We start from the raw sequence: 17,584 nt of genomic DNA on the forward strand, positions 1-17,584 counted from the left end.
GTGTACCATGCTGATCCGATGGCAGGAGCCAGGTGCTTCTCCTGGTCTCCCATGCGGGTGCAGGGCCCAAGCACTTGGGCCATCCTCCACTGTACTCCCTGGCCACAGCAGAGAGCTGGCCTGGAAGAGGGACAGCTGGGACAGAATCCGGCGCCCCGACCAGGACTAGAACCCGGTGTGCTGGCGCCGCAAGGCGAAGGATTAGCCTACTGAGCCGTGGCGCCAGCCCATGCAAATCTTGCACAGATCTTGTAACTGTGTTTCCATATTCTGCAGAAAAGGTTATGTTTGTGAAAATCACAGATAATTGAAGTGTGGTGTTTATTACTATCAAGGTGAGACAGCTAATGTAAACTTCACGCATCACTGCTGTACTTCTTATCTAACAGTGTCAGCGTCGGCACAAGGACATCGAATGAGGGGTGTGAGGCAGGGTTGCTCGCTCAAACACTGTTAGCGTCAGGGGCTGATGGGTCCTTGTTGCTGCACCACCCTGGATGTTGTAGGATGTGGAGCGGCACCCCTGAGCCGTGCCCTCTGGATGCCCCTCCCCTGGCTGTGACAAGCGGCACCGTCCCCAGGGAGCAAACCCACTTTGGTTGAGCCCTGCTGGTCCTCATCCGATACACGGTCACGTGCTGCATGCAGGATTTCGGCCAGCAGTGGCCCACGTCTACAACTCTGGCCCCATAAGAGGATATTGCTAAGCAGCGCCATAGCTGTCTTCGTATGTGTGGGTGCACCGTGAGGCTCATAACACACAAAATCACCTAATGACACATTTCTCATTATTTGAAAGGTAGTAGTGATGGGGTTGGGGGCTGGGAGGGAGAGAGAGAGATAGACGGATTGATCGATGGATCTTCCATCCACTGGTTCACTCCCCAAATGCCAGCAACAGCCATGTCCGAGCCAGGTTGAAGCCAGGAGCCAGGGACTCCATCCCAGTCTCCCATGTAGATAGCAAGGGCCCAAGCACTGGGACCACCATCTGCTGTGTCCCTGTCATTAAGCCGCATGGAACTGTGTTTCTGGAGAACTGGTATTGAATTTGGAGTTGCTCAAGTCATTGTCTTTGACCACTGGATTATAATAGCTTCATTCTATTTTTTAAACGATATATTTATTTATTTGAAAGGCCGAGTGTCAGAGACGGGAGGCAAGGGTGATACTGATCTGTCTTCCATCTGCTGGTTCACTTCCCGACTGGCTGCAACAGCCTGATCTGGCTGGAGCCAGGAGCCAGGAGCCCCATGCTGACCTCTGAAGTGGAAGGGCCCAAGTGCTGGGCCACGTCTGCTGACTTCACAGGTGCATTGGCAGGAGGCGGGGTTGGAGGAGAACAGCCGGATCTCCAGCTGCTACTCTAGTGCGGAAAGCTGCCGTTGCAGGCCCTGGCTTAACCCCGTGCCCCACAGCATCAGCCCCTGATCCAGCTTCAAGCAGCTGCTGCTGCTGCTGCCTTTTTTTTTTTTTAAAAAAAGGATTTATTTATTTATTTGAAAGGCAGAGTTACAGAGGCAGAGAAAGAGTCTTCCATCCGTTGGTTTACTCCCCAATTGGCCTCAATGGCTGGAGCTGGGCTGATCCAAAGCCAGGAGCCAGGGGCTTCTTCCAGGTCTCCCATGTGGGTGCAGGGGCCCAAGGACTTGGGCCATCTTCTACTGCTTTCCCAGGCCAGAGCAGAAAGCTGGATGGGAAGTGGAGCAGCCGGGACTCGAACCGGCGCCCATATGGGATGCCGGTGCTTCAGGCCAGGGCATTAACCTGCTGAGCCACAGCGCCAGCCCCAAAGCTTCATTCTTGCCTGGGAATTTGATGGTGCTTTTCTGTGGAGTGGGGGCGTAGGTCACTTGCTCTCTTACTCCAGGGTTGAGGTCTTCCCTAGTCTGGTGATTTCACAGTGACAGTGACTGTCACAGCCAGTGTGTGGCCTTTCCTGGGATTCTGCGAGTGGGGGTTGCAGTCTGCCTGGACTGTCACCTAACACAGGAGTGGATCAACGCAGAAGTCCACTCAGAGATGCCAGTGACCATTTGGAATTTAGGGGAGGAAGGACCCAGATCAGAGTATGGGCTGACAGCCAGGGTTACAACAGAAGGGGCTTGGAGGAGCGCCGAAGTGTGGACGTCGTGGACGTCATTGAGCAGGAAGGCACTGCCAAGCGGGCCGAGCTGTGAGCCGCTCCTTCTCCTTTGCTGCAGGCGTGTGCCGGCTTTCCCAGGCACTCTGCTCTGGTGCCGGCTTTCCCAGGCACTCTGCTCTGGTGCCGGAGCTCTTATTCACGCCTGGCCTTTTCTGGTCCTCCTTGGTCCTGTCCTGGTGCTGAGTCAGGAGGCTGTGGGAACAGGCAGCCTCTCAGAGCTCAGGCCCCGCCACGCTTCCTGCACGTTTGCCTCGTGGCCGGCTCTGCTCCTGAGGTGCTACAGGGCTTCCACTCAGAGCGTGCCTTTTCCTCGCACTTTGAAGAACAAGCCCATCGCGCAGCAGAGGCTCGGGCGACTCTGCAAACTGGGCCTGACCCTGCGCCCGATTTCTGGGACTGCGGCTGCACTTTCTCACTTTTTTTATTTTTTATTTTATTTTATTTTATTTTTTGACAGGCAGAGTGGACAGTGAGAGAGAGAGACAGGGAGAAAGGTCTTCCTTTTCCGTTGGTTCACCCCCCAATGGCCACTGCGGCCGGCGCGCTGTAGCTGGTGCACTGCGCTGATCTGAAGCCAGGAGCCAGGTGCTTCTCCTGGTCTCCATGCGGGTGCAGAGCCCAAAGACTTGGCCCATCCTCCACTGCACTCCCGGGCCACAGCAGAGAGCTGGACAGGAGGAGGAGCAACCGGGACAGAACTGGCACCCCGACCAGGACTAGAACCCAGTGTGCCAGCACCACAGGCAGAGGATTAGCCTAGTGAGCCATGGTGCTGGCCCACTTTTTTTTTTTTTTTTTTTTTTAAGATTTATTTATTTACTTGAAAGTCAGAGTTACAGAAAGAGGCAGAGAGACAGAGAGATCTCCCATCTGCTGGTTCACTCCCCAGTTGGCCGCAATGGCCAGAGCTGTGCTGATCCAAAGCCAGGAGCCAGGAGCTTCTTCCAGGTCTCCCATGTGGGTGCAGGGGCCCAAGGACTTGGGCCATCCTCTGCTGTTTTCCCAGGCCATAGCAGAGAGCTGGATCGGAAGTGGAGCTGCCGGGACTTGACCCGGCGCCCATGTGGGATGCTGGCACTGCAGGCGGTGGCTTTTTTTTACCTGCTATGCCGCAGCACCGGCCCCCTTCCAGCCATCATCTGGACATTGTCTCTTCCAAGTCCCTGGTTTCTATTTTGTAAAATTTTAAAAGCGACATTTTCACATTGCTCTTGTGACGGACGTCTGTAGGAGACATAGGTGAGGGAACGCAAGAACTTGTCCAGTGAGCACTGGGACACAGGCCTGGGGCCTGCAGCCTCCTGGACGGCTGCCCAGCGCCCAGCGGCTGCCCCCCCCCCCCCCCCCGCTGCCTTCCAGTGCAGGTCTGTGCCGCAGAGGTTTCTGTCTCCTCATGGTAAGAATACTGCCGGTGGGGGCCCTGGTGGGCTTGGGGGGCCTTTGTGGTCTGTGTTGAGGTACCCCCCACACCTGCTGAAGTTCCTTTTGGAGGTGGTGACAAGAGTCGGGTTCCTAGGTCTGCAGTGAGCGTCGTAGCCTTTTACTGCCGTCTGCCTCTAGGCTATGATGCGTCGACACAGAATTGTTCAGTTACCTCACCTGACGGAGGGGAGTGTGTTTCAAGTGTTTCAGGCACTTAAATCAGGACTTTCCTAGAAGGACTATTCATTGTTATCATGCATTGCTGAAAAATTCATTCTTATTGGAGGGGCAGAGAGAGAGAGAGCTCATTACCTCCTTCAAATGCCTGCAGCTTCTGGGGCTGGACAGGGCCCAGAGCCAGGAGATAGGGATGCAGTCCGGGACTCTCACGGGCGTGGCAGGGGCTCAGTTACCTGGGCCACCACCTGCTGCCTCCTAGGGTCTGTGTTGGCAGCCAGGAATCGAGCCCTGGCTCCGATGCAGGCTCCCCATTGTCATGGATTTTATAAAATAATAAAAATAAAATACTGTGTATCATATTAGGTGGTTAATGCCGTGGATAAACGTAAGAGAAGGGGAGCAGTGTGGCTTTTGGTGGGGGCAGGAAGACAGTTTGCAATTCTAAATAGTGTGTGGTTAGGGAGGGTCTCAATGAAGTGACAATTGAAGGAGGACCTTGGGGAGGTGTGTGGCAGGTCCAGCAGGTGTCTTGGGGGAGAGAGAGCAGCCTGGCCAGGAAACAGGGTAGACAGTGGCCTGAGGGCTCGCATGGGGGTCTGCAGGACAACAGGGGTCTATTGTGGCTGGGGTAGGGCGAGTGAGGCAGAGGTAAGAGACAGGGTGGGGGCAGGGAACCACCCATCCTTGAAAGGCTGGCGTAGACAGACTTGGCTCTGTAAACAGCGAAATGTAAATGTTCTGGGTTTTACAGTGTCTGCCCCAGCGATGCTAAAGCATCTGTGGCCATACAGACGTGTATGCTCTGACCGTTGCAGCCGTCTGGGGAGGGACCCAGCAGATGGAAGACCTCTAACTCTGCCTTTTGAAAGTAAGTCTTTAAGAAAACTGATAGAATGCACACAGCGTCAGGTTTGCCTTCGTGACCAGTCGAGCGTGTGTCGGTGGCGTTGGTGTATTCAGATAGCGCAGCTCTCACCACTGTCCGTGTCCGGAACGCGACATCAGCATCCTCACCTGAACTCCGCCTCCAGCGGGCAGTGATCCCCAGCGCCCCTCGCTCTGCAGTCCGTCCTGACTGTGCCAGCCACCGCCTGCAGTTCCGCTGGGATCACACAGTGCGGGCACTGGCTTCACAGAGAGGTTTCCAAGGTTAGTCTACGTTACAGCATGTCTCAGCACTTCTATTATTTTTAAAAATGATTTATTTATTTGAAAGGCAGGGTTGCAGAGAGGCAGAGAGAGAGAGAGAGAGAGAGAGGTCTTCCATTCATGGGTTCACTCCTCAAATGGCTGTAACAGCAAGAGCTGGGCTGATCTTAAGCCAGGAGCCAGGAGCTTCTTCTGGGTGTCCCATGTGGGTGCAGGGGCCCAAGCACCTGGGCCATCTTCTGCTGCTTTCCCAGGCCACGGCAGAGAGCTGGATTGGAAGTGGAGCAGGCAGGACTTGAACCACCACCCATATGGGATGCCGGCACTGCAGGCCACAGCACTGGCCCCCACTTTTACTATTTTAAGAACTCCTTTGGGGGCTGGCATGTGGCATAGTGGGTTAAGCCTCTGCCTGTGGCGCTGGCATCCCATATGGGTGCCGATTCAAGTCCCGGCTGCTCCACTTCCAATCCAGCTCTCTGCTGTGGCCTGGGAAAGCAGCAGAAGATGGTCCAAATGCTTGGGTCCCTGCACCCGCATGGGAGACCCAGAAGAAACTCTTGGCTCCTGGCTTTAGCCTGGCCCAGCCTTGGCTGTTACAGCCATTTGGGGAGTGAACCAGGGGATGGACGATTTCCCTCTCTCTCTGTCTCTGTAACTCTGCCTTTCAAATAAATAAAATGTGTTTTTTTAAAAAAAAAAAACTCCTTTGAAGATCTCCATGTATTGAGTCTTTTTTCTCTTTAATTCAGCCTGTGTTCCCGGATAGGCATGGCAGGAAACCGTGAGTTTGTTCAAGTGGCCCTCTCACCTGCTGCTGCCACCAGTGTACTCACAACTGTGGCTTAGTTTCTGGCCCACACAATCGGGCAGATTTAATGTGAACTACACGGTGTTTTTAGTCAAGGGATAAGCTGGTCTCATTTTACACAGAAAGCCTTCCGGAGTGACCGCTTCAAGGCGGCCATCACACTTCCTCCGGAAATGGGAGACATCCACGTCGTGAGCGTAAGTGTCTTGGAGAATGCGGGTTTACCGCTTGTGCACCTGACAGAGTGCTGAGCTGGGGGCAAGTTAGCTAATGACTCCCTGCCACTTCAAGGCTGATGCAGTGGAAAAGTGCATCGGCTTGGTCTCCCCCATCACCTGTTCCTCCTTTGCCCGATAGCGGCAGTGTTTATGCCAGTGACAGGTGTTGTAAACCTGCCCTCCTTTGTGGTTCAGGACTCAAGTCCACTGCGTGCCGGGCTGACGTGAGCAGGCACCGCTTGCACAGTCACTGTCAGTGTCACAGGCAGGGCTCCGCGGCGGCGGAGAGCGGCCAAGGACGGAATCAACGTTTTACCTTCACTTCAGGGCTAGCAATGGTCAAAGACAGCTGGGAGGAGAAACTCAGAGGCCAGAGTTGCCTTTAAGGTGGAGCCGCAGTGGACTTGCAAGCCAGTTCCCAGGGTGCTTCGGGCCATCCCAGCAGTTCTGACCACAGCGGTGAAGAGAGCTGAGGAGGAAGATGGACGTGTCCGTTGTTCTCCCCTTTTGTGTGTGGTTAGCTTTGGGTGTCAGCCTTACCCCGCCCCCTTCATGTGATCATCGAGTGGGCAAAGAATTAACTTAATGTATGCAGGAGGTCAGAGAGGCCTTGCCCTGGGCTCCAGGAAGCCTGGCCCGTAGCAGTAGCAGTGGTTGGAGGCCAGGGTTCTGCACCGTCCTCGTGGTGAGCTCTGGAGCCGCATCACAGCCATGACTGAGTCGCTGCGTGTTTTTCTACAAAATGGGAATGATAACAACACCTCCTTTGTCAGCATTAATGAGACCTCTGAATCTTCGTTTTCTTCTCGGTTGAGGCGTGTGCACAGGGAAGATTGAGACAAGCGCGTTCTTATCGTGGGCCTCACTTTGTCCTTCGGGAGCCCCCGTGAGCCCAGGGCGCGGGGACTGTGTCTTATCGGCCGTGCCCTGCCTGGCTCAGCTCAGCTTGGCTCGCCTTAGGAGCTCGTGCCTACTGATTAGGGGGCCTGCCCTTCAAGGCAACACCCAGCCCAGTGCCCGGGCCCTGTCCTGGGGCTCCCACGGGCAGGCATGCCCGTTCTCAGTGCAGTAGGTGGTGAGGAAACTCAGGGGAAGACCTAAGCTCTTGTCCAGCCAAATTACTATTCTCCTGTCTCAGCCACAAATAATGCCATGAGTCTGGGTTTCTGGGGTCAGTTTTGCTTTTCTGTTCTGACGTCACTGGACTGTCTCGTGGGGCTTAGTAATGAAGTTGACATTCATCTTTGCACTTAGCCCTTGACCCGTATGCTGTGTCTGATTGGCATATCGGGAGTGGGGGTTGACATGTAGCCCCCTTCCTGGTCTCCTCTGCTCTGGGAAAGTGGAGCTGTTGACCAGATGTTATATTGCAGTCGGATTAAATATAATTCTTGTCTATTCAGCTGCATAGGAAGAAGCGGTTTCTGCCCCTTCCACGTGCAGAGAATCACACTTCAGAAACAGACCAAATGAAATCCCAGGCTTGTTCTTAAGAAGTCTTTGTTTAACACAGTCACCCACAAATGTTTGCACCTAGCACTTGGGCTCAGAGGTTGGCGTGTTTGCAGTCTACACTGTGCGAAAGTGGATAGAAAACCATAGAGTGGTACGCCTTGGCGAGGCCAGCGTCGTCGGTGGGTTAAGGAGTAGTGGCAGTGCTGCTAGGAGGGAGCCGGCAGGGTGGGGCCCGGGGGACCTGCTGCTGCACGGGGTGGGTAGCAGGAGTTCCAAGCACCTTCTCGGGCTGAGTGCACGTGGTGTGTGTTAGGGCTGGCTCTGGGTGGGGGATGATACACAAGCCTGTGTGCTTCTGCCTGCAGGTGAGCTGTCCTTGTGTGCCGGGTGGTGTGGACACAGAGGCCCTGGCCCTCCGTGGTCCCCTTTCCAGCCCGTGCTCACCAGATACCGTCAGAAAGGTGAAGCGCTGTCTGACTAAAGAGTCTTACAGTTAAGGTTTTTTAAGAAGGCTGTCGAAAATACGCACAGGAGCAGAGAAGGCAGCAGGAGCATGATGCCATTAACAAGAGAAGCACACACGCACTCACACACACACACACACACACACACACACAGGTACCAGCACACTCGGCCGCGGGTGGATTCGGAATGTCCCAACCTGGGGCTGATTGTGTCTGCAGGGGAATACAGAAGCGGTCGTCTGCTTTCCAGTTCGACTCCCCTTCATTGCCTAACAGAAAGCGGCGGGTACTGGATGGTCAACACAGGCTGAATGTCCGCTTCTGCTGTCTACGCCGCCTTCCCCCAGTGGGGCACACGGGCAGCTCACCGGCGTCCCTGGGCCGGGCTTCAGGGGACCACGGAGGGCCAGAGCCTCTGTGTCCACACCACCCAGCACGCAAGGACAGCTCACCTCAGGCAGAAGCCGGGCTTCACCTGCTCTCCGCTGGGACAGGCCCTCACCCCCAACCCCCGCCCCAGCCAAGAGCCGCAGGGCTTGGTGAGAAGGACGTGCCCCCTTGGCAGGTGCATGAGAGCAGGGTCTTGGCGGTGCTCAGGCCCCCTCCACGCGGGGTTATTTGGGTCTTCCATTGATAGCTTAAGTTCATCTCTGCTTTTATTACTGCACCCAGCATAAATTATTCAGCACGAATGCAGACACAATCTCATACAATTACTTGGCACTAGTGTCCTGCTGTGAGCGTCATTTTCTGGAGTGTGTTGTATGTAACCACAGACGAGCAGGAGAGATCTTCAGGAAGCCTGCTCTGGGGCTTCGTGTGAGGGACAGTTAGGGTGGAAGGCTGCACGCTGATCGGCTTTGCTCGTCTCTTCTTTTATGATTAGCACACTAAAAGCATTCCTGTAACAATGTGAACCTATGCTTTGAAGGTCTCTCTTTACCTGAAGGAGTTTTAATCCTGTAAGTGTTTCCTGGTTACTGCATCAGGGGACTGAGTCATTTTATGGGTAAGGATCTAGAAGAGGCCAGGCCGTGTCTGGGTGTTTGGAGTCCGGACTGGGGAAGAGATGGTAATAGAAACCGTCACCTGCACACCAGGGAGGACCCTGTGTCTCAACCCCACGTGAGACGTGTTTTAGGATGGCCTCATGGAGGAGCAGCACCCCCTGCTCTAGCCATGAAGTCACACAGCCCCTTAATGACTCGCCAGATTGTTGAAGGAAAGTCTAGAACTGAAAACAGGGCTCCTTTTTAACCGTGATCTAATTGTGAAAAAGCACAGATGGCTACTGACAGTTTTCAAATATTAGGCATTTGCTGGTTTTAAAAATAACCACGAGAAGGGAAAACCAAGGTAAGAAGAGAGACTGAAAATCAAATAGCCACGTTAGGTGGAAACAGCAAAACAACCCGCGGAGTGTGGAGCTGCCCCAGTGGCTCCTGCACACTCGAACCCCTGGGCATTGAGCTCTCTGGGGCAGAGGCATCCGCTGATAAGTCTGCAGAGTCTGTTCACCTGAGAGTCTGACTGTTGGGCGTGGCGGGAATGTTAATTGGCCTCCGAGTGAACTGGGGCGGTACAGTTAGGATTCTTACTCCCTGTGGCAATCCTGTTAATATTTAAAAATAAAGCACTAAGTCTATTACAGAACACTCTAATTTAATTGTTGCATTTCAGAGGGACATAGTTGCAGTACAGCATCCTGCCCGAAAGTCTTGCAGCCCCGAGAGTCTGAACTCTCAGTCTCTCCCGTGTTTTTCTGTTTCTCACTGTGGGGTACGAGGGGCCGGGACCCGAGGGGCAGCAGCCTCAGGAGTCAGCCCCTTGTGCTTGGTGAGCCTGCGGCGTGAGTGCGGAGAGCCCTGGCAGCTGCCGTGCAGAGACCAGCTGTGAAGAGAGGCCCACCGGGCTGTGTCTTCATTAGACGGGCCCTCCTCCCTCCCCTGTCTCTTACTCCTGAGCTCGTGCATTTGCTATGATAGACTATTTTTTCCCTCTTTTTTTTTTTTTTTTTTTTTTTTTTTTTTTTTTTTTGACAGGCAGAGTGGACAGTGAGAGAGAGAGACAGAGAGAGAAAGGTCTTCCTTTGCCGCTGGTTCACCCTCCAATGGCCGCCGCTGCAGCCGGCGCACCGCGCTGATCCTGGCAGGAGCCAGGAGCCAGGTGCTTTTCCTGGTCTCCCATGGGGTGCAGGGCCCAAGCACCTGGGCCATCCTCCACTGCACCCCCTGGCCATAGCAGAGAGCTGGCCTGGAAGAGGGGCAACCGGGACAGAATCCGGCGCCCCAACCGGGACTAGAACCCGGTGTGCCGGCGCCGCAAGGTGGAGGATTAGCCTATTGAGCCACGGCGCCGGCTTTTTCCCTCTTTTTTATAGGGGAAAAAAAAATATTTGAAAGGCAGAGAGACAGAGACAGATCTTCCATCTGCTGGGTCATTCTCCAAATGCCCACCACAACCCGTGCTGCGCCAGGCTGAAGGCAGGAGCCTGGAATGGCTGCCAGGGTCTCCCAGGTGTGGGGAGCAGGGACTCAAATTCTCGAACCATCACCTGCTGCCTCCTAGGCACGGTAGCAGGAAGCGGCATTGGAAGGGGAGTAGCCTGGACCCGAAGCAGGCACTCTGTACCAGGTCCCATGTGGCAGCTTAATCTGCGGCTGAACCACAACAGCCACCCACGGTTTTCCTTTGGAAATGTTGAGTTTTGTGTCTTCACGATTGAGCAGTCTGAGACGTTGGCTGGTTCTGAGAGCAACTAGTAGTCCCTGACGGCTGGGGTGGGGCAGGGCGCAGGCTTGAAGAGCGCTTCCACGTCACGCTAAACATGGGGAATTTGGACTTCACCTTGAAGTCTTTGGAAAGCTGATCAAGGGCTTTTAGTGAGGGAGCAAAGGGAGGGTTTATTTGTAATTTCCTTTTGTTCCCCGGTGAACTTACAGGTAAGGAGTAAATGTCATTCTTGGCTGTGGAAATCAAACACTGAATTTTTTTTCAACCATAAAATAGCCATTGAGTGCTTTAACTTCCTATGTGTGCGTTCCCACGGTTTTTATTCCATATGTTACAGCTCTTAGGGTTCTCAGTCTGCCGGGATTCAGGTTTGGTTGGCGATTTAGGTCATCCAAAATCAAACTTCCCCAACTTTTTATCACGAGCAAATCCAGACACACAGGTGGAGTTAAAGGATGGCGCGGTGAGCGTGCCACTTCCCATCTCAATCCGGCGTCGCCACCGTTCATTGCTGTCACTGCGGCTCCACTTCTCTCCCAAGCCGCGTGAAGCTAAATTACTGACAGATGAGACCGCTAACCCCTTACACGGCAGTGCGCGTGTCTCCTGTGCAGCGTAAATTCTGTTACCGCAGTTCAGAAAGTCAGCTGTACGTCCCACGTCCGTGTCTGGATTCCACAGTGGGGCCAGGATGCTATACAGCTGCCACTCCCCCCGGATCTCAGCTGGCATCTGGTCTGTCTCTCTGGCCCCTTCCCTCCCGCCTACGGCCGCAGTAGTAACTTCCTGGAGAGGCCAGGCTGCTTGCTTCGTGCGTGTTGACCGCTACATCCTGGGATTGCCCGCTGTCACTTTAATGTTCTTAATCTCCTGTATTTTTATATCATACAGTAGTTAAATAGTACACTATATATAGCTTATATGGTTTATAAACTATATATAACTTATATGTATAGTTTATATAGTTGTGTAATAAACTATAAGATAGTTCTGTAAGCTGTGTTAGATTTTTTTAAAATTTCCGGGCACTAGTACTGTGAAGGCGGTATTAACTTGTCAATGTCAGCGAGTGACATTCATCTTGCTTCCCTTGGTTAAATAGTACCTATCTGATCTCTCCATTATGAATGCATATGTTTCCTCTCCCTGTGGGAGGGGCCAGATTTGTGGCCTAGGTGGGTAAGGTTACTATCTTCCATGCCAGCATCCCTTATTAGCCCCGGTTCGAGTCCCGGCTGCTCCACTCTGATCCAGCTCTCTGCTAATGGCCTGAGAAAAGCAGTGGAAGATGGCCCAAGAGCTTGGGCTCCTGCTACCCACATGGGAGATCTGGAAGAAGCTCCTGGCTCCTGGCTCCTGGCTTTGGCCTGACCTAGCCCCAGCCATTATGGCCATCTGGGAAGTGAACCAGAGGATGGAAGACCTCTCTCTCCCTCTCTCTGTAACTCTGACCTTCAAATAAATAAATAAATCTTAAAAAAAAAAAAAAAGTAACCTGTGGGAAGAACTTGTCTTTGCTATTGCAGGGTGTGCTGTCCTGGGCGCCGTGAGGCATCATGGGTGTGGGTCTCCCTCCTAGAGTGGATTGGCCCTTCTGTTTCTGGGACTTGGTGGGTCCTAGCTTGCTTTAACACGTTTAACATCATCACTCAGCTACAGGACGGAAAGCTAACATCTGATCTTTCCGTATTGAGCAGAGACTGTGCGAGTAGATGACAGAAGAACAGCCCGGCATTCTGTCTGGCTCAGAGAATCCCGCTGGGGGCGGGGCCTGCACCCAGAGGTCAGCAGAAGGCCTGCTGAGGTTTCGCCTCCCAGCCTGGACAACTTCACGTGCTTTCTCCAGGGTCTCACCTGCACCTCTGGAAAGCACGGTTCTGATTGTATGTGTTTGGCAGTTTGGGTATTAATATCGGCTGGAACGATGCCTTCTTGGAAATACTTAAATTCTCGACAAGCAGGGAACCTCATTAGTGTGTTACAATCTTCCAGGCTACCAATAATGTGATTATAATATATTATCCCCACGCAGCACGAAGAATAATCTCCTTTCCCAAAGAGGATCAGGAGGGAGACGGCGGACGGTCCGCAGCAGCATATCTGAGCTCTCTGGAGGCCGGACTGCGGGGACTGGCTGGGCAGAGCTGAAGCTGGACGCGCCAGGATGCTGATGGGTCCCTGGGTGGCGCTAGGGGAAGGGACGGGACCAGGGGGCTGACTTGGCGCCGGAGCAGTGACTTAGTGCAGAAAGCTTGGCTAGGTTTTTGTACGCCCCCCCCCCCCCATGTGAAAGTGTATGTTTTATTTATTTGAAAGTCAGTTAGTTACACACAAACAGAGAGAGAGAGAGAGAGAGAGAGAAAGGTCTTCCATCCGCTGGTTCACTCTCCTATTGGCCACAATGGCCGGAGCTGTGTTGATCTGAAGCCAGGAGCCAGGAGCCAGGAGCTTGGGCCATCTGCTTTCCCAGGCCACAGCAGAGAGCTGGTCAGAAGTAGAGCAGCCGGGACTGGAACCGGCGCCCATATGGGACGACGGAACTGCAGGCAGCGGCTTTCCCCACTACGCCACAGCGCCGGCCCCTGATCATTGTTTTAAAATATGAAAGAAAAACCGTGTGCTAAGGCGTCATTCATGAAGTGTGCGCGTAGATGCTGTGCACAAAGGCATTCCCAGTAATGCTGGAGACTGAAGTTTGGGGTCAGCTCGGACAGATTCGGCCCCTCCTCCTCATACGAGGGCTCTGTGATGATGGACGCGCTGCATTGTAACAGAATGGAGCGCACAGGCAGCTGTCATGCCACGCAGGGTACAGTCTCCGAACATCTCGGGGTGTGTCCAGAACTGTTCCTCTTTTTCCTTAACACGGCACGATGCATACGTTGCCATGCGTTACAATTTTTTAAATCAGACCAAAGGCCAGCACTTCTAAAGCAGTAACCTAAACGATCGCTGGTTTGCCACAGCATGACTCTGCACATTTGGATCAGTCGCCGTTATGGTTCTGCTCTCCTAGGTAGCGCTGAGATAAACATCCGTGAACGCACCCCGTTCCCGGACACCTGCACGTAGGAGCTGTTGGGTTAGATCGGGGTGGGGTGCCTTTTTTCTGCCTAGGGCCATTTGGACATAATATAAATAATATAATATAAATAACATCATTCACGGCCACACAAAGGATCAAATTAGCCTGCTGTCGATTTGTTGAATTTTGAGTCCCGCCTGCGGTTGCCTTGCCAGGGCCAGACCAAAGGATTCTGGGGGCCTTAGACGGCCACGGGCCAGACGCTCCCCACCCCTGGGGCAGAGTATGAATCACCCTCCAAAAGCTATACTTATTTACCTCCCCGTCAACAAAGTGTAACACCTGTCCCCACCAGTCATTTGAATCATTTATAGACAAGCGGCTTCTGGCTGCCTTCTGGAATTTTCTGTTACCTATTTGCAGAGCGTCAGAAGGGATCGAGCCGTACACAGGCGGCGTCTCCGAGCTGGAGAATCTACAAGCTCCCTGATGAAGAGGAAGCTACCAGGAGACCAGAGCTGCTGCCGTGGTCCGTTTTGGTTGCTAATAACAGGGTGGCACAGGCTGGGTAACTTACAAAGAAGGTTTATTTTGGCTCACGGTCCTGCTCCAAGGAAGAGGGCCTGCGCTGGCGAGGACTTCTGGCTGGCGGAGTGCTGAGGCCTCGCCGGGCTTCCTGCGTATGTGAGGCGAGTGTTCTTGTCCCTCTCCCTCTCCTTATAAAGCCACCAGCGTCCAGTGCCGGGGCCTCCACCCTGATATGACTTTCCCTAACCCTAATCACTGCCAACACCCCACCGCTAAGCACCATGGTCAGAGTCACGGTCACGTTAAACATCCACCCTCCCTCTGGGCACTCACAGTGGGGCTTAAACTCCACCAGGAGTTTTTGGGGGAGAGGGCAAACCGTGAAATGCAGGTTCTTGGCATGGTGAGAGAGGAGGGGAAGACAACAGAGGATTCGCTGCACTCGTGTGACTCAAGGTCACCCTGCATAGCTCCAGCACGCCTCACGTGCCAGGGTGCGAGGGGAAGGCGGTGGCTCCCAGCCTGTGTTTGTCCGTCTAGTTCAGGCTCCACTCCCCTGTGTCAGTGGCCCCGGATGGAGAGCTGGCAGCAAATGACAGGGAGACCTGGCGTACAGAGGGAGGACGCAGGGCATGGCAAACCTGGGGTGCATGTAGACCAGTTTTTCCAAAATGAAGAGAGGCGAAAACCAAGTTTCTCATTGTGAGCTTTTGAGCTGCAAGAGGCTTGGTCGTCGAGTGATCCTCAAGTTCCCAGGGAAAAGGGAGAAGACTGAATTCCGAGGGGTGTGTGGAATTCATAGAAGCCCGTCCGATATGATGTGGTCTTACGTTTGGGAAGCATTCCTTGTGAATGTGTACTGATAGCATTTTTACTTAGGAAGCATTTTCGTGATGCAACAGGTGAGGTAGGTTGGTATCCACAGGCCTCCTGTGCTGTCAGTGGTGGGGTCAGGGCTTGGCTGAAAGGTTAAGGAACCTCTGAGCAGTCAGCGCTGGCGCAGTGCAGGCTGGAACCTGGTCCAGAGGTCAACAGGACTCAGGCCAGGGCCCTTGGCCTCCTGCATCTAGGAATTCTCTCTCTTTCCGTCATGACTATCATGTAGCATGTGAGGGGTCTTTAAGAGTAGAACACGCCTACTATGGAGGAAACTATGCCTATATTTCAGGCATTTTTTTTCCTTTGTGGAGGTTTTGGCCCAGCAGATAGGGTGCCTGCGTCCCGTGTCAGAGGGCCTGGTGCAGGTTCTGGCTCCGTTCCCAATTCCAGCTGCTTGCTAACGTGCACTCTGGCAAGCAGCAGGCGATGGCTCAAGTTGTTGGGCGCTTGCTACCCACATGGGAGACCTGGATTCCTTCTGGCCCATTCCTAGCTGTGGGCATTTGGGGCAATGAACCAGTGATGGGTGAGATCTCTCTGTCTCCCCCCTCCCCTTCCTCGCTGTTTTCTCTGTCTCTTGTTCTGTCTTTTCAACAACAACAACAACAAAAATCTGGGGGGCTGACAGTGTGGTATAGTAGACTAAGCCTCTGCCTGCAGTGCCGGCATCCCGTGTGGGCACCGGTTCGAGTCCTGGCTGCTCCACTTCTGATCCAGCTCTCTGCTATGGCCTGAGAAAGCAGTAGAAGATGGCCCAAGTGCTTGGGCCCCTGCACCCACACGAGAGACCTAGACGCTCCTGGCTCCTGGCTTCAGATCAGCCCAGCTGTGGCCATTGCAGCCATTTGAGGAGTGAACCAGCAGATGGAAGACCTTTCTCTCTGCCTCTCCCTCTCTCTGTCTGTAACTCTACCTTTCAAATAAATAAATAAAATCTTTGAGAAAAATTTTGTACCAAAAATACACATCTTTTAATTCAGTTTTTCCATAGATTGCTTGAAATGCTTTGTTGCTGTGGGCCATTCCCAAGGGCCGGAATCCTAGAGCCCTTTGTCCATGGGTCTGTCCTGCAGTTCTGGTTCTGAGAGGCTGTGGCTCTGCCCAGGCCTTGTGGACAGGAGGACTGAGACGCTGCGGCCGTTACTGGCGACGCTTCCAGAATGGAACGTTGTGGAGCTGACTCAGGGCGGCAGCTGCACACCTGATGCGCTCACCTTGCTCTCGCCCCCAGTGCGCCAGACAAGAGTGCAGTGCTGAGTGTCTCATTAATATCGATCATCGCATTCAATAAATCCAGTTTGGCCAGGATAGTCCTTCATCCCCCCCTCCATTACCTATTTGTGTATTTTTTAGGAGTTTTTAATTTAATGACTCCATATTTCATATGTACAGCTTTTAGGAATATAGTGGTCTCCCCATTACCTATTTAAAAACAATAAACTGTTACAGTAAAAGTTGTTAGCCACAGAAGAAAGAAGGAAAAAATCAGCTCACATCATTGTGACACCCAGCATCTAAGCTTATTGGTAAATTTGCTGCTTTTTTAAAAAAAAATATTTATTTATTTATTTTAATTACATAGAAGGAGAGACAGAGAGAGACGGATATCTTCCATCCACTGGTTCACTCCCCAAATGGCTGCAATGGCCAGGCCTGGATCAGGCCAAAGCCAGGAGCCAGGAGCCAGGAGCTTCATCCAGGTCTCCCACATGGCTGCAGAGGCCCAAGCACGTGGGCCGTCTTCTGCTGCTTTCCCAGGTGCATTAGCAGGGAGCTGGATCGGAAGTGGAGCAGCCAGGACGTGAACTGGTGCCCATGTCGCAGGCGGCTGCTTGGCTCACTGTGCCACGGTCTCTGCTCAAGGAACTCGCAGCCAGTGGAGGGAGAGCGAGCTGGGTGGGAGGATAGGCATCAGCCAGCCCAAAGACGGGACCGGACGGTGCTAGCACAGGAGGGATGGTACCAGGAAGTGCTAAGTGGCACGAGAGTTCAGTGTGGGCAGCGTCAGCGCACTTTCCCCCAGAGCGGTGTCAGCAGCAGCAGGAGCCAGATCGGGGCCAGCGCCCGGGACCCCTTCCAGGTCAGGGTGCGACCTTGCCCACGCGGCAGCAGAGCCCACGTCCTAGTGTTAGCTCCAGAGAGCCGTGCTGATGTCACTGTCTTCAAACCTTGACCTTACCCCCGTGGGGAGCAGGTACTTCTCTGAAGCAGGGTTCCACCACAGTTTGGGTGCCGTCCTCGCTGAGCCCCTCGTCTGAGTGTGTCTGGATGTCTGCTGTTGATTGTGCTGTTAGGAGTTTTATAGTGGCTGGCGCTGCGGCACGGTGGGCTAAGCTGCCACCTGCAATACCAGCATCCCACACGAGCGCCAGTTTGACTCCCGGCTGCTCCACTTCCTGTCCTACTTCCTGCTTCTGTGCCTGGGAAGGAAGTGGCTGATGGTCAAAGTGCGTGGACCCCTGCCACCCATGTGGGAAGACCCGGATGGAGTTCCAGGCTCCTGGCTTCTGTCTGACCCAGCCCTGGCCATTGCAGCCACTTGGGGAGTGAACCAGTGGATGGAAGATCTTTCAC

General features: G+C 53.6%; 1 protein-coding gene across 3 annotated transcripts in view; it reads left to right on the plus strand.

Moving 5' to 3' along the window:
* The window catches only part of B4GALT5 (beta-1,4-galactosyltransferase 5), a 79,355-nt gene that overhangs the window by 27,813 nt on the left and 33,958 nt on the right, over nt 1–17,584 (plus strand). The window contains exon 1 of one of the 3 annotated variants that reach the window (XM_051844935.2): nt 4,598–4,616. The exons of 1 other annotated variant lie outside the window; for it this stretch is intronic. In XM_051844935.2, coding sequence (XP_051700895.1) covers nt 4,616 — 1 coding nt within the window. In that variant the 5' untranslated portion in view covers nt 4,598–4,615. Of the gene's footprint in view, nt 1–4,597; nt 4,617–14,077; nt 14,133–17,584 lie in introns of those variants that run through there. One more of the 3 variants, XM_051844934.2, reaches the window with a different exon arrangement.

This window comes from Oryctolagus cuniculus, chromosome 11, assembly GCF_964237555.1.
Source record: "Oryctolagus cuniculus chromosome 11, mOryCun1.1, whole genome shotgun sequence".
Taxonomy (NCBI): Eukaryota; Metazoa; Chordata; class Mammalia; order Lagomorpha; family Leporidae; genus Oryctolagus; species Oryctolagus cuniculus.